Below are 27,601 nucleotides of genomic sequence, written 5' to 3' on the forward strand. Positions count from 1 at the left end.
TATTTTCTTGTTTATATTTCATTAAGCTAGATCTTGTAGTACACTGTAATTCTTCAGAAATAAAAATAATGGATCCTACATAATCATGTGAATAGCATTTCAAACAGTGATTATTTTGGAGAATATTTTAATATACTTTCATGTGCCTCAAAGACAATATAACAAATACAGTCTATTTAGGATTTACACTACATTGGCAGCGTTATTACGTAATTATGGGCCTAAAATGTTAGTTGCTATAACAACTTGGAACAGCTCTACATCCCTTACAATCTGTTGCTCTCTTCCTCTCTCTTCATAAGCACACTTATTTTTAACCCTGACTTTTTCCTGATGTATTCCTTGCTAGGCAACCTCATTAGCTAAAACTCCTGCTGTGTCAGGATGGCAGATGCAACTGTAGGCATCTCCCATAACCAAGCAAAGCTATCTTCCTGCCAGATGTACCGTACTTCTTCTGAATGCAGGACCGTGCCAACTTTAATTATGTTCTCTTTTTTGTGGATGGAAGAAAAAAAAATCTCAATTTCTCAACTCCCTAATAAACTGTTTAAAGATTTCAGACTACTGTCTCATGCCAATTCACAGTATGTTGCATTGTGATTTACACATAAAACTTGACATATGTATCACTGGAAGACTTTAAGCCTTAGATTTTAAAAACACAAGAATAAAATTACACTTCGGTTCTGCAATCCCACAAATACATATTTGTCTCAAAGGCTGCATCACATCACATATGGAATGAACTACTCTTCAATTATCTTTAAAAAATAAAATGAAAATGCCCACAAAAAGAAAAAGGAGTCCATCTCCCCATCCCAAACCTCCAATTTAACATCTAAATTCTACCATTTGTAAAACTTCCTGTAACAGTATAAAAAATTGTCAAGAATGGTATTCACGTTGTGCTTAAGATATTGTATTTAAATTAATGAGGTCTGGGGCAGAAACCGAACAGAAAAATCATGCTAGTACTGTCGCCAAGAGGAGGTACTAAATGACATGGACATGAAAAAGATATTTCCCATAAATTGCACTAATTGAGAATGATGGTGACCACATCTGTTGGGAGAAGGAAGGTATGAGTCTTGAGGGCTAAGCCGGCAGAGTGGGAGCATTTCTTTAATAAGCCATGGAATATTTTCTGCTTGGAATCTTGCTTCCATTAGATATTGCGGGAAGAGGGAAGCATCTGCTTCTCCTTGTAAGGTCCACAAACAATGTGAGGAAATACCTGGACGATACTCATTATGGTAAAGGAATTCTGACTCTTATGTCTTGGTCAAGCCAGAAAGGAACAAACAGCCCTTAAAAAGCACCTTACCACTGTGGAAAATGGGAAAAGAAGGTTTTGAAGAGCTGTGAGCTTGCTGAATCTAAAGTTTTTAGGAAAATGACTGAGTAACTAGCATCAGACCAACTCAGAAGGAACCCAGGACGAGCATAGAGTTCCATGTAGCATCTGTGAATTTAAGTGAGCACATGTAAGTAAGCACCTCATGAGGAAGTCTTTCTGAAGAAAGTGTTCATTCTGTTAAGGAGTGTTAGCTACAATAGGGCCAAACCAATTATGAAGTACAAGACAAACTGAAGCAACATTTAGTTATAAATGAATATTTCTTTAGAGTGCTGTGAAAAATTTCTAACAGTTGGTGGGTGTTTTTTTGTTGAATTTTGTTTTTGTTTTTTAATTAAAAGGGGCTGACAGTCTGATACCCTGGTAGGCTGTCCAGCATCAGGACACTCCTAACTTTCTGTGTTAGGAAAATAGAAGTTTGCACCCTTAAATCCAGACAGTTCTCTCTTAATCCACAAGCCTAAGAAATACTAATCTATAAATATTGAAGATGGAGCCCAGCTTTGGAATGATTTTACCAGATGAAAATCCTAGTCCAGAGAAGCATTCAGTGCTTCCATCCCTGGTTGCCATGACAAGCTCATGAGGCCAAAACAACAACTGCACCTGCTAGTGTTAACCTAACAACAACGTTAACAGACTTCTCCTTATGCAGTTGTTTTTAAAGCAGCTGGTAAATTCTTACACATAAAGGTGGTGTCAGGTAGCCTACTGATTTACTGTGGATCAAGAGTACTGCGGGTGAACAGTAAAGAGAGAAGTAATCTCGCAAGATGTAGGTCAACTAATATATTCCTTATGTACACTTGTGTTCCAGCATGCCAACCTACTTTGGCCCTCAAGACTGCTTTCCACTGGAATTAAATTGGTGAACTAACTCCTTGATTTATATTTCAAAGGTCAATTAAGAATTCTGTGAATGGCTGGCATCTAATCAAATTGAGAGAAGATTAAAAACTTGAGCCATTACTTTTTGATATTCGCAGTGCGAATATGTATGAAAAAAACTTGGCAAGTCTATCACCTTCAACTTCCTTAGTGCATCATTTTGTTCCATTAAGAACACAAGAGGTTGGGGGGGAAAAGGACGGAGGAGTATCAATTTGCTGCATTTGAACAGTATTTCCAGTGAATCGAATAAACAAACTAATGTCAAGAACTGAACTAAAGTTCTTTGAGGCAGCCTTGATCTCCTTATGCTACAAGGTCTTGAGATGAGAAAGATATGATAGGTTTAAAGCATACTGTTGTTTTTGTTAAACTGTAGAGAATAAAACTCAAGGTTTATTAGGGAAAGATACTTCGCACTGAAATAAGGCTAAAGATAGCTACCACCGTAATTAACATGGAAGGTCAAGGCAAACATCATTATATGAATTTTTTCTTCCTATTATAAATTTTAATCAACTACACAGGAGTTAAAAAAGCATGCAAATTAGGCTAGGTCTTAAAAAAATATTAAAAATCCCTTGCATCTTGAATACACAAAAAACATTCCTCTCTTTCCGATCAACTTCGAACACATTACTATCCATATTTCAAGTTTAGATCTTTGATCAAAGTTTGCTTTTTAAGACATACAGATTTCAGATCTTTACTGAAAACTAACAGGCTGGTGACATATTGCAGAATGAAGGCTTTGTTGCAGTAAATCATCAATTAGAAGTAACTTTTAGTTAATGTTTAGCAATAAATGCGTGCGTGCTCTAATTCTTCAGCGGGAACTGGGGAGAAGAAGGGAGAGAACAGCAGTTTATCATCAACCGCCTTCAGTACTGGAAAAATGCAAAATGTCAAGGTCCAACACACAAAGCACTCATTTCATTTTATCTTTAGATATCTAAGTTAGTGTAATTCTTAATTTAATATTCAATGTCACATACACTGCATTTTCAAAGAAACTTGAGGGGCACTTGTAAACAAAAGGTAATTAAAATATATTACTTATTAAATATAAAAAAGTCTTTGTGTATACAGAGAACTGAAAGAAAGTTTGACAACACCACTACATAGGAACATGTAAATTGTCATACTGGTTCAGATGCATGGCCCATCAACTCCAATGTCCTGCTCTGACAAAGCCCAGCACCAGATGCATGAGAGAAAGATGCAACCCTGCAGTAGGCAGATGTGGGATAATCTTCCCAATGAAATTCTTGTCCTAACCTCCAACAGGCAGAGATTGGCTTGATCCTTGAAGCATGGATGCTGAATATCCCCTTACTAAAAAAAATTTTTAGCATCAATTATAACTCCTCCCAATAATCCTGTTATCCATAAAAGTGTTCAAAACTATTTAAATCTTGCTCAAAAAATTATCACTAGATTAAAATATTTGTCCGAGTCGTAATTTTCACACTCTTCTCATACAACTTCCCTTTTTAAAAAATTCTTTTCACCTGATACGGACTTATTTTTTCCCCTCTTATGTCAGTCTCCATTTTCTCCATCATAACGCCCACGTTCCTAATAAAAGTTGAGCAGACCGGAGCCATAAGAAAACTTACAATGAAGAAAAGGATGGCCCTAGTGTATTTTGGAGGTGCAATAAATAGCATTCATATCTTTAACAAAGATAATACTGAGTTAAAACTATGAATAAAGGTGAGCCTGATAAATAAAATTAACCACCTCATTAAAAGGATATCTGTCCTTTACCATAATAGTTCTATGATATCATTAGACAAATTTTGTAGGGACAGGTTCCAAAAAAGTCTTTATAGAAGTCTTCAAGGTAGAGCACTACTTTCTATGCTTTCCATTTCCAAGAAGTGAGCTGTAGCTCACAAAAGCTTATGCTCAAATAAAATGGTTAGTCTCTAAGGTGCCACAAGTACTCCTTTTATTTTTGCGAATACAGACTAACACTGCTGCTACTCTGAAACCTGTCATTAAAGGTTTGGGTTCCACAATACTCTGGCAACCAAAATAGCATTTAAAAACAAAAACAGGTTACTAATCTTTGCAGCTAGTGGTGTGGTTTTTGGTTTGTTTTGTTTGCTGTTTTTTTTAAATCTAAAGTTAGTTTAAAAGACTCAACCACACAAACCTGGGAAAACTAAATTAATAAAAGCAGTTCAGCCTACTTGTTTTCTTACTTTTTTTTTTTTTTACTATAATGTTGTTGCAGATATCTGCTTTCAGTAACACAAGATTTGTTATTGCCAGACCTGATCCAATCATTGACCCTTAAGCACAGTACACTGCCTTTAGCAGTGGCTATTATCAAAAGCTGCAGGGGAAGTTGGGGCGGTGGGGGGGAGAGACACACAAATACTGTGTACCTACCCAATTATGCAGTGCCATATAAGGGCTGGGAAAATTCCTTCCTACTCCCTGTATCAAGCAGGAATGTAAAAAATTCATTTCATATAGAAGGCCTGACTCTTAGCATGGGCCACTTTTGGCCCACAGACTACCCATGAATCTTTGGGTTTGTCTATATAACTCCGGAGTTTGGACTACAGCGGAGTGATGTGTAGAGTGCACCAGTGTGTTACACCCTTAACTCCTCCGTTGAAACGGGACTACATCAATGCACACTAGCACACACTGCATGGGGAAGGTTAGAGTACAACACACTGAGAAGCTAGAGCACAACACTCTGAGAAGCTATATATCACACCCCCATAGTATGGACTCTGGACTCATGTGGACAAGCTGGAAGATCCATGGGGAGTCCACAGACCAGATGAAGCTGGCCATACTTCTGATATCCCTGAACCATGCAATTTGACTACTCATGTTTAGCCAAAATTAAGAACTCTCTCTTCAGCAAGATCTCCACTTATTAATTATTGCAGTGAAGTCATAGTTCTGTACTCATGACATCAGAGTCTTATGGCAATAGAAGTAATGCAATCATAATGTAGGATTAGGATTTCAGTTTAGGATCAAAGAGATGGAGCCAAATGTTTAAATAAAAGATAGTCTTGCTAAGTGACAACCATGTCAAGAAAAGTTATCAAAGCATGTGAAAGATGCTTGCATTTCAGTCAGATACATTTGAGTTTCTCTCAATAGAAAAGTCACTTAAGAATCAAAACAATCCAGTGAAGTTTAATATATGACTCAAAAATAAAAAGCATGAAAGATTCTTCTGTTGTCTTTTCAAAAGTCAGTATGATGCATTTAGCAAAGATTCACAAGATGCCTCGTCCACTTGTTCTGCTTGGATGATATCATTATCTGTTTTGGTAGCGCCCATAATGTATTAAACACAGGACAAGTAAAAGCACTGTTCCAATTCCTAAGAAATGGTAGCTAGTACTTCTTTATTTGTCCCTGGAAGAAAAGAAAAACCCACCTATTTTTATAGCTATTATAGTCTAGTAATTCATCTATCTTATAAAGAATAACTGACACTTGAGGCACTATTTGAATGATATGTAAACAACCCCTTTGAATCAGAAGGTCTGTTCCAAAAAATTCATATTTCCTATATAAGGGCAACAGGTAAATCATAATAATATGAAAATATCTGTCTGTTCCTCTGCCTATCCCCAAAAGCCTTGAAAAAGTTGCGACTTATAGAGGAGCTATACTGCAAACAAACAGATGTGGTTTACTGCATAAATACTTATTCATAAGCTTCCAGAATGATGAGACAGGTACAGCTAATGGGACTGCTGTAGCTGCTTAAGACAGCTTGCTAAACTACCCTTCCTTAGCTTTAACATGATCAGATACAAGCTCTTTCAAATGGTGTCTTAAATGTACAGATACTTCACTGTACATTTTCTAATACTGGAACGCTTATTTTTAAATCATATTACAGCATATAAACAACATTAGTCTAGTAAATGGATACTGAATAAGTCATTCCAGAGACTAGTCTGAAACAGATGAATCCCGGTCTTCATCCTGTGTCTTTGTTACACAACTGCCTGCATTTTGTGGTTTCTCAACACAAATATGTGGACATTTTTATCCAGTGTTCAATAATGTATATCAGAAGAGGCTTCTTGCACCAATCATTGCCACGCCACGGTAGATATTTTATGTTCGCAAACACATTTAAAACTATATTGAACGAATATCAAATTTAAAAGATTCAGAATAACCAAGAAAGCATTGCCTAGTATTCTGCATATCCTTCTTCCTAAAACATGAAGACAGTGTGGGCCCCTGACAGGGTAAGTTTAAAAGTTTGCCATTAGTGATATTATGGTATCAGCTGGAAAACTATGGAGCCCGAGGAAGTGAATAAATATGAGGGGCAAACTACCAATTACAAAACAAGATATAAAAATAAAAAAAGTTTTAATTAGTCATGTTAGAAAACTAACAGACAAATGTACTGAACTACATTTTACTACGGAGGAAAAAGTATCTGAACAGCCATAGTAAAATATGTCAGCACGTTAATTCCTTTTCTCCAAGAAGGAATATACACAGATCCTTTCCCCAAGGGCTCCCAGATACAGAGATTTTAAGAGCATAAGGAACCATTATGATCATCTCATTTGATCTCCTGCATAACAAGCCAATCAAGTTCACCCAGTAATTTCTGACTCAAGCCCATAACTTCTGTTTGAGCTATATCATCTTTTAGAAACATATCCAGCTTGATTTAAAGATGTCAACTGATGGATAATCTACCACATAGGCAAGTTGTTTTAATGGTTAATTACCCTCACAATTAAAAATTGATGCCTTATTTCTACACTGAATTTGTCTAACTTCACCTTCTAGTCACTGGATCTTGGTTTGTTTTTTTTCCTGTTAGATTAAATAACCGTCTATTATCAGAAATCTGTTTCCCAGGGAGGCTATGATCAAGCCACCTCAAACGTCTTTTGGATAAACTGAAAAGATTTTTCTTTAGTCTCTCACTGTAAAGTAAGTTTTCCAGACCTGTAATCATTCTTGTGGCTCTTTTCTGAACCTTTCCAAGTTTTCAACACCCTTTCTGAAGGGTTAACAGAGAACACAGCATTCCAGTAATGGTCTTGCTAATGCCACAGAGATATCATCATGTCCCTGTTCCTAATTGATATTTTGTATATATTGATCACATTCATCCTCTTAGCTACTGCATTACACTGATAGCTCATGTTCTATTTGACAGGTTTCAGAGTAGCAGCTGTGTTAGTCTGTATCCGCAAAAAGAAAAGGAAGACTTGTGGCACCTTAGAGACTAACACATTTATTTGAGCATAAGCTTTCGTGAGCTACAGCTCACTTCATCGGAGGCATTCAGTGGAAAAAAATGTTCTATTTGTAATTCATGATCTCTAAGTCCTTTTCAGTATCACTGCTATCCAGGATACAGCTCCACATCTTATAAGTGTGACCTATCGTCTTTGTTCCTAAATGTGCGAGCATGCATCTGGCTTTGTTAAAATGCACAGTACTCAAACGAGCCCACTTTACCCAGGGAACAAGATCAGTCTATATAACTGACCTATCCCCATCATTAATTTACCATTCCACCAATTTTTATGTCATCTGCAAATTTTACCAGCAATTACTTTGTATTTTCTTCCAAGTTATTGATAAAGATAGTGAACAACACTGGGTCAAGAGAGATCCCTACAGGACCCAGTAGACACATCCCCATTGGATGACTATTTCCCATTTTTATATAAAATTTTACATCTGTCACTGAAATTTATAATCCATTTAATATGAGCAGCATTGATTTTGTATAGTACTAATTCTTCTCTTATTTTTTTAATCAGACTGCCTTGTAGGTCTAAGGCTTTGTCTATACTGGCAATTGAGCGACAAAACTTTTGTCTTTCACTGGTGCTTAAACCCCACCCGCTCCAAAAGACAAAAGTTTTGCCATGGCAAGTGGCAGTATAAACAGTGTGCTTTCAGCAGGAGCGCTCTCCTGTCGACAACGCAAACCCCGCTTGTAGGGCGTGGAAGTATTTTGTCGGCTAAAGTGCAGGAAAAAAAGCATTTATACTGCCCGACTTTTAGCGACACAACAAAGCCTCATCAATAAAATACCTTATAGAAGTCTAAGTATATTATTTCAGGACAGTTATCTTTAGCAACCAAACCCATAATCTCATCAAAAATGATAAAGATTGTTTGATCAAATCAATTTTTCATAAAACCATGCTAATTGGTATTAATTATGCCATCTTAAAATTCTTCACTGATTGTGTCCCATATCACCCTTTCCATGATTTTGCCCAATATTGATATCAGGCTACCAGGCCTATAACTACCTGGGTCATCCCATTTACCATTTTAAAATACTGGCAACAAGCTCAGCTTTTCCCCACCTTCTGGAACTTCAAGTCAGAATTATGTTAAAAGTCAGCATAAATGGTTCAGAGAGCTCCGAAGCCAATTATTGTAATACTCTTGGGTGCAAGTTAGCCAGTCCTGTAGCTTTAAAAATATTTAATAGTAGCTATTTAAATGTCCTCTCTAGTTATGTATTGAATAGAAAGAAATAGACATCCTGCTTTTTTCTGAAAATATAACAGAAATGTATTGAATACTTCTTCAGTTTCTACACCTTGATTGATAATGTTGCCATCCTTGTGTAGTATCAACCTATACTATTGGTAGGATTTTGTTTGTTCCTGATATATTTAAAGAATTCCTTCTTATTGTCCATAACCCAGCTTGGCAGAATTGATATATTTTATATAATTTCCACAGATATGTTTATTTTTAAGATTTTTTTTATTTTATATATTTAAATTGTCACAGTTGTGAAAAATAATAAAATGCTTAAACCCCATAATTTATCTATTTAAATTTTCACAGTTCTGGGAGGTTATTGGGGGATCAGACAATAACTAGTTAATTATAGTAGACACAGAAGCAGAAAGTTAAAGTTTTATAAAAAAATACTAATGGTCTTCATACACCAAAACATAAAAAGTAAATAGCCTTCCATCAAACTCTAAAATGTTCTCAATCAGTATTTTTCTTACCTTGACTATCTGTAAATTCCTATTATGGATAGAAATATTTTTTCATCTGTTTGTATGTGTATGGTGAAATTGATGTTTTTAAACATTTACCAATACAAATCTAATCCTTCTAAGCCTATCCATAACCCTACTGTCCATAGAGCTTTCACTGATGCCTTTAGGTTCCCTTATCAATTGTCTCCATATCTTAACAGCTGATTTATACTCACTGCAATCACTCCTCCATTTTTCTGAGAAAGAGTGAGCATGAGAGCGAGTGCTTCTTTCACTTCCCTTCTTAAAACAAAAAAAAGGATTATTTACTGATTGTGGAATTGTGGCTTTTGGGAGGGGGCATCTAATAAAGTATTCTTTAACAATTCCCAATAATCATCCATATTTTTAAGCTTAAATATTGCCTTCTACTCAATGTTACTTATGATTGTTTGCAGCTTTGAGAAATTGTCCTTTTAAAAGTACTATACATATGTGTTACTGGACAGGACTATATTTCAGTTTGCACACAAGAATCACTTGCACATATGCAATCATCAATTTTTAGTTCGGCGATCAATTCATCTTTATCAATCAGAATGAGGTCCAATATACAACTACCTCAATTTTGTTGGAATACTGTGTTATAAAGTTATGTATAGTTTTTAGAAACTAAATTTTTTTTTACTAGCGACATCATGAAAATTCCAGCATATAACCCCCAGACTGAAATCTGAAAATGACCATTTTTCTTGCTACTTATAGATAAATGATAATGAGCTGCTGCTGCTAATCTTATTCCCTCATCTGATTTGGTGGACTATCACAGAACCTCACCAGCACTCCATTTTATGATTTATGTGTAGGCTTGGGTCCCTTCTCAAGGGAAAAAGCAGCTGGCACTGTCAATCAGGGTGAGGCCTGGAGAAGGGCCCATCTACCAGCTTCTTGCAAAGAGCTTGCCTCAAGTCACTGTCACTAACAACATTAATGCAAAAAGCATGTAAAGCAATCAACTATGTACATATGGGCATTTTGCCACTAGCCTGAGGCCATAATTCATTTCCAGAATACCTGTGTTTTTTAAATAAGTTTACAAACTATTGGAAGTCTCTTAAAATGTATGTCATTTTGTCCAAAACACAGAGCCCACTGGACGTGTTCACACAAAGAGGAGCAGGAAGGCAGAAGCGTTAGCTCAGATGACCTGGACTTGGCTGGAAAGAAGAAACTGACAGTAGCACGGTTTCTCACTCCTGGAGTGTGGTTTGTGCTGATCCTTCATTCATAGGAAGTAACCAGCAGTGAAGAGAAGGTAAAAATGCTACAGAAAAGTTTATCCTTACTTTTCATTTACTTTCTCTGAAATAATATAGTATGTCTGGCTGTTATGTACACATGGGTAGGTTTTGTCCCTCAAGGGACTTGGAAACAGTTCAATCCAATTTATAGTAGGCAACTCAAAACATCCCCTGAACTGCTCATCAGAAATACTTAAGTCAAACAACAGTAAAAATCCCAATAGTACAACAACTGGTTAATAATCTACATGTTAAGGCTTTGGTTAGTGCTTTCAACTAAATTCCATACACTACTTTTCTGTACTGTGGTTTTAAATCATGATTCCATGGTGGATCAGAACTGTCAGATACCTTTAAAAATTCTTTCCTCTGAGCAGGTCAAGAACTAACTTTCTCTCTCAAATACCTCTTGGGATTATGAACATAAAAGACAAAACTATAGGAGTTTAAGAATAAGAATTACTTTTAATTGCACTTCACTAGGGACTATAGGATCCTGATACCAAATGCTGCCTCCATCAAATCTGATAAGATGTGTATATAATATTGTTGAATATATATATGGACTGTTGTCCAAACAGCTGTTTAGCATGCTATTTTGTTTTGCATTTTCTCCATCAGTGCATAGACCTCTGTCTGCAGAAGATGCTGCTATCCATTTTGTGATTTCAAGACTCATTGGATATGTTTGTCTTGCTGCTTGCATCTTGTTGTCTTGACCTGGCTACTGTGTCATTAATCACCTCCTTCCCTTGAAAGACAAAAGATGCTGTTGATTTCCTAAATTATTCGGTCCTTATACTGTATATTTTGATTGTCCCTCAAACACTCATGTTGTGCCTTCATTTCTTCTTAGTATACAATGGGATTGAATAGAAGCAAGTGCTAGTCCCCGAGTCTAATGGAATGTAAGTGCATTCTTGGAATAGAAACATTTCAGAGTTCTTCTCATTATGCATCATACAATATTGATCTCCAACTCTAATACCCTCTTGAAGAAAGTTATGGGAACTAGAAATTCCATCTTGACAGATAAAGTATGAGACACTGAGCATGAAAGCTTGTTCCTGCAGAAGCTGATTACCTAATTCAGGACTTTAGATTGTACTTGGATGCAACTAATACTCATTCTTGCTGATAGATGCTCCTGTGGAAGATACTAGAGACTGGAGAGTTCCACTGATTCATTTTTCAGTCTCTTTACATATCATGCATGCCTAGATTCATTCTTCACACAAATATAATAGTGGGGGTCGGGGGGGGGCAATCACTTATTCAGGATATCCTTAATTTTCCAATATTTCTTTTGGCACAGCCAGGCTACTGTGCTCATAAAGACTGGGTCAGAATAGCAAATCAGTCACAGTTATAGCAGATTTGCTGATAAACATGTTTATCCCTCCAACTGACAGCTGAAGTATTTGGGAGAAAATCTCTTTGACCAATGAGGGTTGAGTATAGCTCTCATCTGTCAATGGCTCTTGAAAATAATTGACTCAGTGGAAATGCATGACACTTGTTGTGACCAGGTCTAAGCCCTATGTTACTTGTTCTTGATACGTATTTTTCTATTTTGGGCTGACACAGATAGTTCTCTATTGGGTGCCAGTAGCATTGATGTTATCCAGGCTCATTCCCTGACTTGGGGAATTGTCTCCTTAGCCCATGTTCTCTATGGTTTAGCCTTTATTTTTACATACATTTTGTGTAAAATCTGGATCACTTTCCAGAGAGGAAGGATGATGGTTCAGACACTATCTTATGATGTGGGCAGTCTGGGGTCAAATCCCTGCTCTGCCAACTATTTTCTGTATGACCTGGAGCATATCACTTAACCTCTCAAGGAACTGAAGCACAATTTGTAAAATAGGGACAATAGGGTTTTGTGCGGATAAATACAGTAAATACGGAACCTAACATCTACAAGACCAGTACCTAGTGGGGGGAGGGGGAGGAACGACGACAGATGGGCAGAATGAGAATTAAAATTTAAATCCTTATAGTATCAAAAGACCAAAATTTCCTTTTTTATATAAACAGCACTTCTTACTTATGACTGAAGCATTAACAATACCCAAGGGATCTTCTCTTAGATACAGATCCGTAGCATTGACTATTCCCATTCACAGCAGCTATGCTAGATCATAACTCAGATTAATAAAAATCACTATTTGCACAAGTGACAGGCTGACAGGAAATCATTCTGTTCCCTAAATAAATGGAATTTTACCATAAAGAGTTCAGACGCACACTATATCTGTACAGAAACCAGGTACATTATAATTAAGAGCTTCGTACTGAATTACATCAGTAACATCTGACCTTTCTATTGGACCTCATTCCTCACTTTTTTCAATTTGAGCAATACCAGCTAACCTCCTCTACAAGCAAAGAGTTACTCTGCCAAGCTGTGAGGGACAAGCTTGTGGGATCTGCTGTGTCAGAGATGGCAGCCCACATATCCATGTTTATGATCGCTCCAAGATCCAGAACCAACATTTCAAGTAGGTTTTACAAACAGAGTTACAATACCCTTGCAACTAAGTCATAAATTAATATGCTGACTCTTTGGCTACACAATGACATCACCCTGCTACCAGGCAAATAAAACCCCAAGCAGTGGCAGGCATTTTTACAGCTTACCTACTTACTGGTGTTCACACTGACCTCATCTGCAAGAGGTCACCTTTCACATGATCTGTGTGTACAGAGATGAGAAAGGGGAATGAAAAACTTGGAGGGCAAGGGAAATGAGGATTAAATGAATGTTCCTGATCTGGCAACACTCCGCTATAGACAGTTATCTTAATAACGGCATCTTTAACAGATCTCTATACCATTAATGGATAATACACAAGTTTAAAATCTGACTGGTCTCCAAATACTCTTGCTTCATTAGCCCACAGTCAGTGAAAGAAAAAGTTACTTCATTTTTAAATGTTACCAGTTTAATCCAAGTGTGGTTCTGCACAGTTGTGTAGCTTTATTACAGCAGCTATGTTTACCGTTAAAAAAAAAAAAAATCTGTAGATGCTGCATCAGCACCTACAAGCAGCAAAAGCATAACAAAGGAATATAAATTACACACTGAACGATAAAAAGGAAAGAGCTTGAAAAAAATCAATATTTAAGTACAAAGTAAAATTTCAGATACTGTATTATACAAGAAAAAGATGCATTAATTTTAATATTTCCTCTTTGCCCCTTGATTTTGTTGACTTTAATGGGAGTCCTGATTTTAAAAAATTAAACAGAATCTACCTTCTTTATTCCTTCTACTCACCCATCTACTGTTTGTTACACTCACTTCTTTTGAACGCTGTCTTAAAATAGGTTGCTGGTTCTTTGAGTTATTATGCAGTGTGTAATCCTATGCATTTGTACAGCAATTAACAGTGAGGCTCAGATACTCCTTGGGAGCCCTGGGCACAACTGCAATATGATCACAACCCAACATGTTATATAGAAATACACCCATCTTCTGTGGGAGTTTATTTAGTGATTATGGTTATATATTGCAAAAACAGAATATGAAATATTCATAACTAGCAATTCACTTTCACTGAATATTCTGTGAAAATGACCTTAAGTCCACGCTTGCAAAATTAACAAACAACCACTAGCCTGGAGCCTAAGCTTGCTAGCTATAGGAGACATACTTGCACTGTGCCATGCTGCCAAAGGCCACACTCCCCCATAACTGAAAGAAAACAGTTGTCTACTATAAGAATAATAGACCTGAACTCCTCTTCAAAAGCCTTGATCAGGGTGTGATGGAGAAACAGGATTGGCTGTGTGATCGGCAACTTAACAAATCCTGCCTCTGGAGCAGGTTCTAAAGCCAAGGAATGTCTACACTTGCCTCTGGAGCAATCAATCCAGTAGGGGCTGATTTATCATGTTTAGTGAAGACGTGATAAATTGACTGCCAAGCGCTCTCCTATCGACTCCGGTACTCCAATGGAGCAAGAAGCGTAGGCGGAGTCGACGGGGGAGCGTCAGCAGTCAACCTACTGCAGTGAAAACACCGCGGTAAGTAGATCTAAGTATGTCAACTTCAGCTACATTAGTCACATAGCTGAAGTTGCGTAACTTAGATGGACACCTCCCCCCCGCGTAGACCAGGCCTCAGAGTAGACCCTGTGCGGTGCTTCTACTTCTATATAGCAGGGGGGCTCCAGCTCAATACAGCAGCTTGTTACAACCAAGGTAATTCAGTACGGGGAAAGGGGCCAATCTCAGGTAACCGGGTCCCCAAACAAGAAGGAACTTTGTAACACCAATATCTGAAACTCTTATTGCACACGACATTTCAATAGAAGGTTGATTGGCAACATAGTTAATACATTTTAGAAGTTTAAATTAACATCTCTTGTATTTGTTATAACTCCTTTGCATTCCTGACTTCACACCACTCTTTTCCTGTATGAAATCATGGTGCAAGTTGTCTCCAATGTGTTTCCCTGTTTCCTTCGTTGTCTCTACATTATTTTATCTTCACCCCTACATTTTCTTCCACTTTTCTTTCCCAAACTCACTCAGATACTGTACTTCTCTTTTCTAACTTTTCCACTAGGAGTCAGGAGAACAAAACGTACTAGCAAATGCTGAATACAAAATGGTGAAAGGTTATTTGTCCAGGAGCAACACCCTAGTAAGAAACTCACCTCCATTCTCAACCTGCTGGGAAAGCATTGAGGTTCCACTCAGCTGCTCTACCTCAACCTTGCCTGAGGGATTCTAGCCTGCATAACAGACTTTGCCAACTAGGTATCTGATAAATTTGAAGCCCCCATTACTCTAGGGGAGAAGATTCATGTTGTTCCTCCTACCTCACAAAGGCTCATATTCTATTGCTCTATTCCTTCTCTAGCCTGTTCCTGACCAAGTTGCTCCAGTGAGTCTCTCCACTCCCTCCTGATACTTATAGCTATTCCCAAGCAGTGACAGACTGAATCCGAGGCAATAGCTTCAATGCTGCCGTCAGGAGTCTGAGTAGCAACAGTGAATATTGACTAGGATTGGTCATTTTTCACCTTGCTGCACTGGAACTCTTTACCTGCAGCAATTGGATTTTTCAAGCCCTACCTTAAACTACCACCCAAGAAACTGAAATAACAGGGGAGATCTTCTATTAAAAGATGGAGCAGAACTGGGGATACTTGAAGAGAGGGTGTGGGGGGGGGGGGGTGCCTTTTAAGAGACTACCTACTTTAAGTTGCATTTTGCACAGATTCTATTGTTAGTGTTTGAATAGGTCCTAGCCAATTCCCAGCCTAACAGATTTACGATTTAATCAATGTCAGTGCAATACATATGTCTGTGCATGAACATCACGGGAAAATAAAGTTTCAATACCAAATTAGTAACTTGGTAATCCATACTCAACCACAAAGGTGATGTTCAACTAAAGGATATCCATGACCTTCCAAAAATAAAAAAAAAAAAAAAAAACCAAGCAGTTAAGATTTCATTCTGTATTCATAAAGGTTTGTGCACTCAGAGCCAACTGCCAAGAGAGCTAAGTACAGTGAGCCAGCAATTCTGCCAGTAATATCCAAGCACTTTTAACAGTTTCTGCTAGCTTTATTTCTTGTAACTTTCAGTATGGAGGTAGTATGCTATGCTGACTTCCCAATCCTACTGTGCATCTGAAACATCAAATTATAAACTGGGTGCTGTTTATTTACAAGGAATGGGGCAATAAGTTGATGAGCAAGCTATATTAAGCCAACCTGTTAACAGATGAATAAGTATAGGTTTAGTAGGGCCTAGGTTTTTATCTGATAGACATTCATTTCCTCTATTAACAAGGCAGTTTAATATTAAAAATGCCACTACCAAATAATACAAAGATGTGATAATCAGTAATGATTCTGTTATAACATAAAAATGCCTATCATTTTAGAAGCCTAGCAAAACATATTTCCTGATCAAGTTCCCTGAAGTTAACAAGGGATGAACGCAGCATGGCACCTTTGCACTTCAGCAAGGACCACTGTTGATAGGATATTCTCCTAGCCCCACACGTATTAACATGATCAACACACATACGGCGTACTACATACAATGTAATATGTAAATATACATGTTTATATTTAATGTATACATACGTTGTTTTGTTTGGGGATACTTTCTGGGGTAGGGTGCAGGTGGGGAGGCTTGAAAGTGGTAAAGAAACCAAAAATTCACCAAAGTAGTTTATAAAAAGCATGTCCCCTTTCCTTTCAATACACAATTAAGAGAGAAGAAAATAGACAACAAAATTTCTTAACCCTCCAGCACATGAATTTTCTGGATTTGATTCTTTTTTTAATAGTTAAAAGACGAAGGCAAATATCATACAATAAAACTTCTAGATTTAAGCTACTGTCTTCCTTTAAGGCATCTCTCACCTAAATGGATCAGCAAATAAAACTCTCTCAAAGTTTCTCTGATCCCCTACCCCTAAATGCCAATTCAAACCATCAGCAGCAAAATCATAGCAAGAACACAGCACTCAATTGCTCAGCTGTCTGTTAAAGTTTTAGAGTGTTCCATTTAAATCCTGCTCTCCTGTAGTACAAAGAGCATGTTGGCTCATCTTTTCTCAATCAGTGTCTCTAAGGAAGGGCTTAGTATTTCATGACGCTGTTGGCATTCTCTCCCCTCTTCAAATGCTGCAAAATGTTCAATTTTCTTCATAGAACTTCTATTTCTTGGTTAAAAGAAAAGGAGTACCGGTGGCACCTTAGAGACTAACAAATTTTGTTAGTCTCTAAGGTGCCACCGGTACTCCTTTTCTTTTTGCGAATACAGACTAACACGGCTGCTACTCTGAAACCTATTTCTTGGTTGATATTTTTCTACTTTTCAGAGCAGCAACTTGAGCCATTTCCCTTCACCCTTCCACACATCAACCCAATTTGGTCTTATTCACAGCCAGCTGAAATTAAACTTCACCTATATAAATCCCCAAAAACTGCACTTTATGAAAGTAAAAGGAGAGACCAGAAATTAAATCTACACCCCTGCCCACCTGGGTCTGCGTCTTAGCCATAGCCCCTTCATGCTACTTGTAAATTGTGTTAGGTGTGCCCACGTAAACATGGCCCTTCTGCTCCCATATCTCCATCAATACACTTCCTGTGGGCCTATGAAGAGACTGATTCTGGGCTATGCAGCTGGTACAGAGGCTCTCCCTTACACCAGTGGCTTGCCCTCTAGGCACCCCAATGCAGGGTGTAAGTGGCATGCAACTGGCCCCCCACCCAGGATGAATTTTGTTCAGTGTGAATACCAAAGCATTATTTATATGGATAATTAAAAAAGTGTTCAGAAATTTAGACATCTGTGTCAAATAAGTGACCTTTCCACTGTTTAGTAACTCATATCTTCAACTCTTACCAACTTGTGTTGTAGCTTTTAGCCATGAAGCTAGTGGCTGGTCTGCACCAGAATCAGCCATGTATGTTTTGGGTTGGGAGCAAGAGTGTGTGGCATTGTTTTTTTAATTTAGGGTGACGGTGCAAGGTCATAACTAATTTCTGCAGTGTTCTTCACAGGAAGAAGAAATTTTGTTTCTCTGGATCAGATATTGATTTTAAGGCACATGTAAAAAAGGTGCCGGAATAGTACCTGAAATCCTTTCTATATTTTGCCTCTTTCTTCTTTCTAAAAATATACTTTATTTCAGGACTTGGACATTAATATTAACTCATTTTTCCCCAAGTTTCTTGAAAACTAGTTCCACAACATTAGAACTTATCCAAACCAGACACATTATGTTTCTGAAAGACCAGGGACAAGAAGAAGCTCATCTCACCACACCATTCCTGTCCACTACAATTTAGATATTCTTCAGATAGCATTTGTACCCGGGGGGGAGGGGGGGGGGGAAAATAGCCCTTACATTAAAAACCAGCCCTCATTAAGTGGTTCCCCTCGAGCAGTCCATTACAGGCTCTCACTCACTGACCCTGCATTGCCTCTCAGTGCGTCTGCTCTTAATGGGCAGCACAAATGTGGTAAATGAACTTTCTTCTTTAGACTAAGGGTAAATGCACCAATAGATATAATAGTATGGAAAGAAACACACCCCTGTCCCCAGCTCACTATGGAATATGTCCCCAATCATGTTATTAAAAGAACACCATTGTTCATAAAGCATTATACAGAAAAAGACATAATGAGCACAAGGTGAATCTAATTGTCCCCTAGGAGTGACTAGGGGGAATATGCTACATCCAGAAATCAGATTCCATCTTCCCACTCATGGCTCTTAATGTTTCTAATGTATACTTTAATTATACAGCTGATGGTGATATATACATTCCTAAGAGTTCACCTAGAGAGCCGAGTAGAAAATATTTGCTTTAATAACTATTAAAAGACCTATAAAAAAGGTAGCTCAAAGGAAAAGAGTATCCCATTTTTCTTACCCTATTTTAAATGAGTACAAGTCAGTTTACAATTTGCCCCCTGCATTTCACAGAATTCTTCTTCTTTATTCCATCCCCATTTTCAACCCAACTTCATGCAGCTGCACTTATGCAAATGAAGCTAGACATTACACAAAAAAATGCAGAAGTCCAGCAGCACTGAAAAATGCTTACATTCTCAATGCTTTACTGTCAAAATTATCCCACCCATTTTTTGAACCATGTAAAACCTGCAATGGAGACCTTTACACTGCATATCACTAACCCATTTAATTTTATAAGGTGTAATCCTGATGACTCAAATGCAGCCTAGACTGTTTAAGTATACTGATCTTTGCAATCATAGCAACAACCCACATTTGACTGTACCACAATTAAATTCTGTTTATGCCTATATTTTCACCAATTACCAGCCTTCTTGCTCAACTATTACAGTATTATAGGTGTGATATTCAAATACTTGTTATCCTACATAAAGATACAGATTGCAAGCAGAAAGGGATAACCTGACATTGACCATATTAAATAATGTTTCCATTGATATTAACGATAAAGTCCAGATTCCTTATCATGCAAACTGTAGCTCAAACAATTTACTAGTTTAATCTTTAAAACTGTAGGTGACCACCTCCTGTAACTATTCCCCTTACATTGAATAAAATGTTATATATGCTGCATATATGATTTTCCCATAATAGAAATAACAGACTTTTCCCTTTGATCATAATTTGAAAAATGCAGTTTAGATCAATATAGAAAAACATATCCGAAGCTGCATTACTCATTCAAAAGAGGTTGTTATATCTGGTGTGACGGTAGCAAATACCATAGTTAAGGTTGCAAAATACTTTCCATTATTACCTGTTTTCACATGCTCATAACATTCCAAAACATTTGCCTATGGGCCTGAAATTTTCCATGCTTGATTTCTATCCGGTGGAGAGCTTTTTGTAAAGTTTGACTAAAATCTCTTCCGCCATTTGAATTATGGAAGAGGGGAAAAAAACAAAAAAAACCCTCTCTCTTAATCCCCCCCCTCCAAACACCTTAAACAATGGTAGAAGTTTGAAAGTTGAGATTTGGCCTGGAGATAATCCTCACTAAATATTTTGGTCTTTGCGTAGTTTCAAAAAAATGTTTTATTTTGAGAAAGTTAGGAGGACTTAAAACTACACACTAAGCATGTGCAATATTCTTTTTTCAGGTAGCAAAGCCTTAAACAAGCACCCACTGAAGTAGCCGAGACTAGGCATTGGAAAGATGCGTGGGATTTAGCGACAATATGAAAAATAAGGCATCCTTCCTCCAAACCCACAGAGCAGCTCCATAAAGAGTACTTCAGCCAATGGTTATAGCTTTATTATACCCTAAAGAGTTGAGGAGCTTGGGAGGATCGGAGCATCACTAGATTTTCTGCTCCCAGCAGAGCTCTGTCATGAACACCCCAGGCACAGCTTTCTTGTATGCAACCCCATCACCGTACAGAGTAGTGGGCTGGTTATTATCCTTGAGAGAGATCCATGGCATGTGAAGAGCTACAGAAAAGCAGGGATTTCCAAACGTAAGTAGCAGAAGGTTAACTTTATTTGCACTCATTCTCCTCTTGTTGCTTCATTATTTTACCTCTCCAAAGTTGGATGGCTGCTGGAAGAGAGCATCAAGGGAAGCCTGACAGAGTGCTACCAGCTTCTCTCCACTCCGTGGTTTCAACCACTGTTGGGAGGGTGTGTCTGCAATGCTGACAAGAGCGAGGCAATTTCCGCACCCCTACTGCACTTCTCTTCCTTGCCCTGCTAGCATCTCCTGCTCTTCCACCCACTGGAGCTGGATGACTTTTTTTGGCTGAATAGTTTATCCACTGCAAAATTAAACTTCTGGCCGATCAAAAATATTTGCAAATTTGGGTCAAATTTAATGAATAGTTTTGGCCAAAAAGATTTCAAGACAGCCAAACCATTCCCTGGTGACTTTTTCAACTTTTCGTTTCAAAAAAGAGGTTCTATTTCAAACCTTAGATTTATTTTTAAAACAAGAGTACACACAACTGGAAATAAAATGAAAGATATGGAAACAAAACCGTTTAGAGTCAAAAGCAATAGTTTGTTGTACCCAATTTTTTGTTCTACCTGCAACCTGAGATTTTCAGTTTTTATTTCAGTGAGAAAAACAAAACAAAACATCCAAAACAATTTGTTTTTCTGGATTTTTCAGTTAGGCCACCAAACTGACAAAACAGTTAATTGCTCATTTCTCCCACCCACTCCCACTGATGGTCAGAGACCACTGCATGAGAGAAAACAAAGAAGCCTTTGGAACTCAGTGGCTATTGTTTGTACTGCTAGTGTTTACAAGCTGAGCAGCACGACAACGAGATGCAGCGAGAATCACAGCCACTTCTCTGGTATAGCTCCATAGACGGGGAGCCATCATTTGAACTAAAGTTTATTTCCTCTCTTTCCATCTCCCCATCCTTCCAACCTGTAGCCAAGGCAAACTGGGTTTGCAAAGCACTCTCTTTCCCACTTAGCTGTTCATCTAGGACAAGGATACAATGTGGGGAGGGTTAGCTTCTTTTAGCCACGTTATTTAACCAGACCCTTCTGCTGCTCCTGTGAATAGCCACTTCAGCCAGCTGGAAGATAAGTTCTCTGTTCCTTGCACCACTCCACCCCACACTTGCATTTGACTTCCCACTCTTTACCAAAGTGTCTACTTCACTCTACTTTAATTCCGACTCTTCATACCATTATATTCTTCCTATATCAACCCAGTAATTAAACCCTCAATCCCCCTTAATCTAGTTACACTCGCTTATTGTGATGGGGGCACCTAATTATTAAAAACATTACTGAAAAAAATCAAACTCATTTTACATGCGTCAAAAAGGTCTCAAGGCAGTCACCTATTTTCTAGAAACCTAAGCCAAATTTAACTGGTGACATGGGTGAAAAAGTTGTTCAGTCACATTAGCCTCACTCAATATTTATGAGCAATCTGCTATTACATATTCTTCGGTACTTTTAGTTCTTGTCTTTAAAAAAAGATGCAACATTTAAAACATTCCACAAAGATGTAAAACAACGAACATATGACAATCTGACAATGTGGCTGGGGCTTGGGTATTCAGAAATATTTTAATTATAAATACCTTAAGAATATCATAAGAAGTCCCACTGCACAGTAAAACCCTAATCCTAACGTTCCAGTCCATTTCAAACTTGAAACAGTTTGAGTGTAGGAGTTCCAATGTTGTATAGATCTTTTAAAAATCAGAACCACTTAATTCTAGTGTATGCCTTCTGATCAGATTGCAAAGTAAACTTATTGGAGAGCCAGCATTTGAAACTGGGTACTGATTTCCAAAAATCATCTGTAGATTTTTAACTATCTAACATACTAAACTGTGGCATTGTATAACTCAGAGAGTCTTGCCTGCATGTGTATGATCACACTGTTTTGTGATACAACCCTCACCCTTCATTGTGCAAAGACCTGATCATTTGATTAAATAAAGGGGGTTTTAACATGTTTAAGTGGGGGAAAAAAATACTTGTAAAGCTTATATGACATTTGGACAGGAAACTACACTCCACACAATGGGAATGCAGTGAGTGAATTGGTCTGTCACGAAACTGAACAGAACAGGTGTCAGGTTAGGGAGCAAAGAGTCAAACTTGTTGAAAATTGCATGGATGAAATGTTATTTAGGGAGACACAAGAGCTATCTTGTCATTCAGACTCTCAAAACCTAGCAATTTAAACTGCCATATGAACACATATTATGAGTAATATAATTCCACACCATTTTAAAAGGCTAAATATTTGCAATCGTACAACATGAACCTGAGAATAGGCAACTGACTTCAAGCCTTGTTCTTTGGGACTACTTCGGACACTAACAAAAACACCATCAGCAGTGAATGTTGTTTTAAGAACTAACTTCTACCCCTCCTATATGCAAATATGCATCATCATCACACATTTTGTTAAATCAGCTATGGAACTTGCTCAACACATCAGCCTATTTAACAAGATTTGGGCATGGTAACATGCACCCATAGTGAAACAGCAGATGCCTAGCTAGCCACTAGTTACAGGGGTAAAAATTACATATACTCTCTAACAACCATTAACACATAACAAGCAATAAATGAAGGGGGAAGAAATGGTAAAAGGGTTATGTTGCTTTCAAATGGCAAGGTTCCTTCTTTTCCCCACATGCCTAAATGGAAAGCTATGTTAACTACAAATAGAGTGGCAATGACCTTTTCTCCTCCTCTGCATGATTAATTACTTAATGTCCTATTAATTGGAAAATGTAGTTAAATTTCAAACGCTTTCATTTTCTTTGCATATCATCCTGTCTGGGAAGCACCGATTAAGCGGTTCATCAAAGGTGAGCACACAAGGTCATCTACACTGTACCTCTTCAGTTATTCATTACCTGTCCTCAAAAGTAATTAACAATGGAAATATCACCTTTCTGATTATCCCCAGATGAGCAGTCAGTTTTCTCCAAGCATCTTTTTCTCACCTTTCAATATTATCTAATGATTCAGTCTAAATATATCAGATGTCATTTAAAATGTAAAATTTTGTTATGTTTCTTTTGAATAAGACAGAGTTAGCAGAAGCTGGTTAAGTTCTTGTGTGTATTTAAAAGGAAGACTGAACAAACAGATTTATTGACATTTGAAGGGGTATATTTGCAAAGTGCTTCCATGGGTTCTGGCTGTGCAATGCTCTTTAGAACAATCAGGAGTCCACACAGCTAAAATCATGACCAGCACTTAAAAGATCTACCTATTATTTTTGTCTAAAGCAGGCTTGTGTGTTATCAAGTTTTAAGGGAAGTTCAAGGACTGTAACCTCATTTTAAGGAAACTTCAAAATTCTCAACACAACAAAGTAACGCAAGCCACAAATCCTTCTCTTCAACTTGTACCATCACCACTGTGGCTCTCACCTTGAGGCATCTCAGGTGGCAAATAGTGAGGCTCTTGAGCACTGACATGCACCCAATCAAAGTCATCATATAAGTCTTGATGGTAATCACAGGGCCCCAGGCCATCATCAAAAGTGCATCCCCCTGAAAGAAAGAAAACCAGACATTTCATTAGTTACAAATTCTACATTTATTTAAAACAAAAATCCTTTCAAATTCAAACAGAGGTGTTCCTTCTAGGCATATGTGCCACACAGTCCACGACATAGTTCACAAGCTTTTACGTGCAGAGCTAAAAATCTCAAGTCTCTCATCCATCAATGTTATTCTCTTTAAATTTTCTCTGCTTCCCACAGCCAAATTCCCCCAACAGCTCATTCTACAGGAACAGGAAATCACAGACTGAGCTGTGTCAAAGTAGAACCTGATTCAGTGTTTGCATAAAAAGTGACATGTTATCTAGACCGAGGGGGAAAAAATACAAAGCAATGAACAAGGCTAACAGTAAAGGTGCAATCAACAACTTCCTTGATACACTGACAGCCTACTCAGTCCAACCAGTGAATAAAATGTATCGATGGAGCTCACGCAGAGGGAAAGGAAAGAGCAGAGGAAAGAGAAGGCACTCTGACAGTATAAATTACAGTCACTGAGAATTGAAATAATATTTTGATTTCTTCGAAGTGGATTTAACGCTCTTACTTTATTAACCAACCCAGCCTAACAAAACACAACTTGAAGGCTCTTTTTCAGGGTCATAAATAATGGATCCAAAATCTTTATCCAGTGCCCATCACCAGAACAACAGGAATTGTGAGGGGCAGGGACAAAGGGAAGGAGCAGGAAGGGAGGGTTTAAAAAAAAAAAAAAGTTTGCAGCATGATAAAAATCTACTGTTTGGTAATGGTCCTGTTTAACACGTTTTCAAATCTTGTCCTTCACTTATGAAGATAAAGGTGAAAAAGGTGAGAATGGGGTAAGAAAGAGGAAAGACGAGAGAGGAAGATGAGAGGAGAGATGAAAGATGGAGTCACAAGAAAGAGCAGAGGATGAAAGAGACTTCAGGGGAGAAGAAGTCTTTTTCACAATAGGAACAACAGATGCCACGCATGTAGTTCTGAAGCAGCTGTTATCTCCATCCATGGTACACAATCCTTGGATTTGCTGCTTCGTTTTGAAAATGGGAGGCAAGATCAGGACAGATAATCTTTGATTATCTTCAAGAAATAGTGAGACTGTAAACACAGTGCATGACCATCCTTATGCTGAAAGAAGCTTATAATCCATTAAGAGAAGCCATAGGGACGTAGGAAGAAGGTTATAAAAGTATCTGGCAGTTGAAAATAAGTTGGAGGTATTTAAGGGGTGAATTCATCAGACCTGCCTCATTGGCTTCTGAGGGTATATGTCTACACAGCGATAAAGCAGTCACAGCTAGCCCAGGTCAGCTGACTCAGGCTGCCTGGCTAAAAATCACTGTGTAGCTGTTCAGGCTCAGGCTGGAGCCTGAGCTCTGGGTCCCTCCGCCCTCCCAGGGTCCCGAGCATCTTCCCAATGATTTTTCAGCCCCAGAGCCCAAGCCCCGTGAGCCTGAGTCAGCTGAACCTGGGCCAGCCATGGGTTGTTTATCCCTGTTTAGATGTAGCCTGAGTCAGTACATTGGTATGATTAACTATTCTTACTGTTGCAAATACAAATCCCTGCTGTTAAAAAATAAACTAAAGGCAATATCTAACAGGCCACAGAGTCTGTGTTAAGAATTTCACATACAATACTGAAAATGGGACCTGATGCTGTGAATTCAAAACTCTGTTTCCGTTTATGGTAAATTCAGGATTATCTGAAAAATGTGTCGTTTCCATTCCATCTCAATGGCATCCTCTCATGTGCTTGTTTTTTTGTGTTTATTTTTCCTGAAGGAAGAAAGGAGTGAAAACCAACCTCACTACTACTGTATGTGCAACACCAATATAGCCTAGGAGTAGAGCTGGTTGGGGGGAAAAAAAAATTGGGAGAGGGGGTGGAGCTTCCTGCAGGAAACTTGACTTTTCATCAGAAAAACTGAAAAATCCAATGTTTTTGGCCCACCAGTGAAAATTTTTAGCTGGAGAGTTTGATGAAAAGCAAAGATTTTCCCACAGAAAGCAAACACTTTTGGCAAAAATATTTGTGTTTAGGCAAAATCAATTTTCCACTTAAAACAGTTTTGATAGAAAAAGCTTTCAACCCAATCCCTACCCCGGGTTGCAAGGCTTCCTTCTGTTCTACCTGTTATGTTTTTGTTTAAAAAGTGTCAGTCAGCTAACAAGTGAGTGGAAACAATACTACACAATGTAGATGATGAGCTATACAAGAACGACGACTCATTTAAGAGAGCACTTTGCAAACACCTAGAGTCTCAAAATTCCTTGCAAACAACAAATACATTTCAAGACATTGGTTGGTTTGTAGCTGATATTATCCACACAAAAATCTCTACTAGTTGTATTTGTTATGTCATACCTTCCTTACATTCACACATCTTCCTGGACATTAGTCTTATCCACACTAGGACCATCACCATGCTAGTGACAACCATGTTCGCAAAGGGTTTGTTTTAACAAGGGAAAACAGTCTTCCTGGAATCTTAAGAATTGTCTGTTGGACTCACATTATAAAACCATAATATCCGAGTAGGCAGTTAACAAGAGTTTTGGTCTATCACACAGTTTAGCCAACCTGACACCCCCTAATCCCCACAAAAATTCCTTTCTATATCTGTCAATAAAATCATGCTAGGACTCTGCTTGTGCCAACATATACTAAATACTGTTGCACCCAGTATGGACAGCACCAATGAGGTAGATAAAATGCAGTAAGAAGACATCATCTACTGGCAACCTAAACTGGAATTCATTCCCTTGTCTGACAGGTTGGACTGCCTTTTCCACAAATCTGAATTCAGCTCCATTTCCATCTGAGTGAAACCTTATAGATATATTACGCTTTTCATGCATCACTTTGACAATATGCACACACCAACAAAAAAAACAAAGTAAAATTTGATATTCTGCACCGAGTTGATTGCTATGCCTGTGTCACTGTGAGAGATGGCAAAGCACAAAAGGAAAAATGTTTTTGTGTCAAAGAAACACTAATTGTATGAAGTGTTATTGTAGCCACATTGGTCCCAGAATATTAGAGAGAAAAGTGGGTGAGGTAATATCTTTTACTGGACCTGAAGAAGCGCTCTGTGTAAGCTTGAACACTTATTTCTCTCACCAACAAAAGTTGGTCCAATAAAAAAATATTATGTCACCCACCTTGTCTCTCTAAAGAAACATTAATACCTTTTAAAGTTCTTCTCCAGTGTCCTATTACCAACAAGAAAGCTTTCTAATTAGCATCTCATGATACCATAAAGTCTTAAAACAAATCTTATCCTTTGATTTAACTTCCAATAGACTGCTGTGATCATTCTACAGCAAAAAAGAACATTTCCATAGACATTTAATTGATAAATGAATAGCAGCTTCCCTTAAAGCTAAGTTATCATCGTCTACTGTCACAGCACCAAAATGACGTACGGCTTTGAAGCACATGCCTTGAGGGCACCCATTACCCTTTTTAATGGTTTATGTGCCCTCGGTATATAAATTTAAGCTACCAATGGATATCACATTGACTCATTTGGAAGATGAATGATCTTAATTGCGGTC

At 37.9% G+C, this 27,601-nt stretch overlaps 1 protein-coding gene across 16 annotated transcripts in view; it reads right to left on the reverse strand.

Annotated features, from left to right (window-relative positions):
* PTPRK (protein tyrosine phosphatase receptor type K) overlaps positions 1-27,601 on the reverse strand; it is a 603,062-nt gene that overhangs the window by 438,657 nt on the left and 136,804 nt on the right. For all 16 annotated transcript variants that reach the window (XM_038395504.2, XM_043510931.1, XM_043510923.1 and 13 more), the window contains exon 2: positions 23,925-24,047. In XM_038395504.2, coding sequence (XP_038251432.1) covers positions 23,925-24,047 — 123 coding nt within the window. The remainder of the gene's footprint in view (positions 1-23,924; positions 24,048-27,601) is intronic.

Source organism: Dermochelys coriacea, chromosome 3 (assembly GCF_009764565.3).
Source record: "Dermochelys coriacea isolate rDerCor1 chromosome 3, rDerCor1.pri.v4, whole genome shotgun sequence".
Lineage (NCBI taxonomy): Eukaryota > Metazoa > Chordata > Testudines > Dermochelyidae > Dermochelys > Dermochelys coriacea.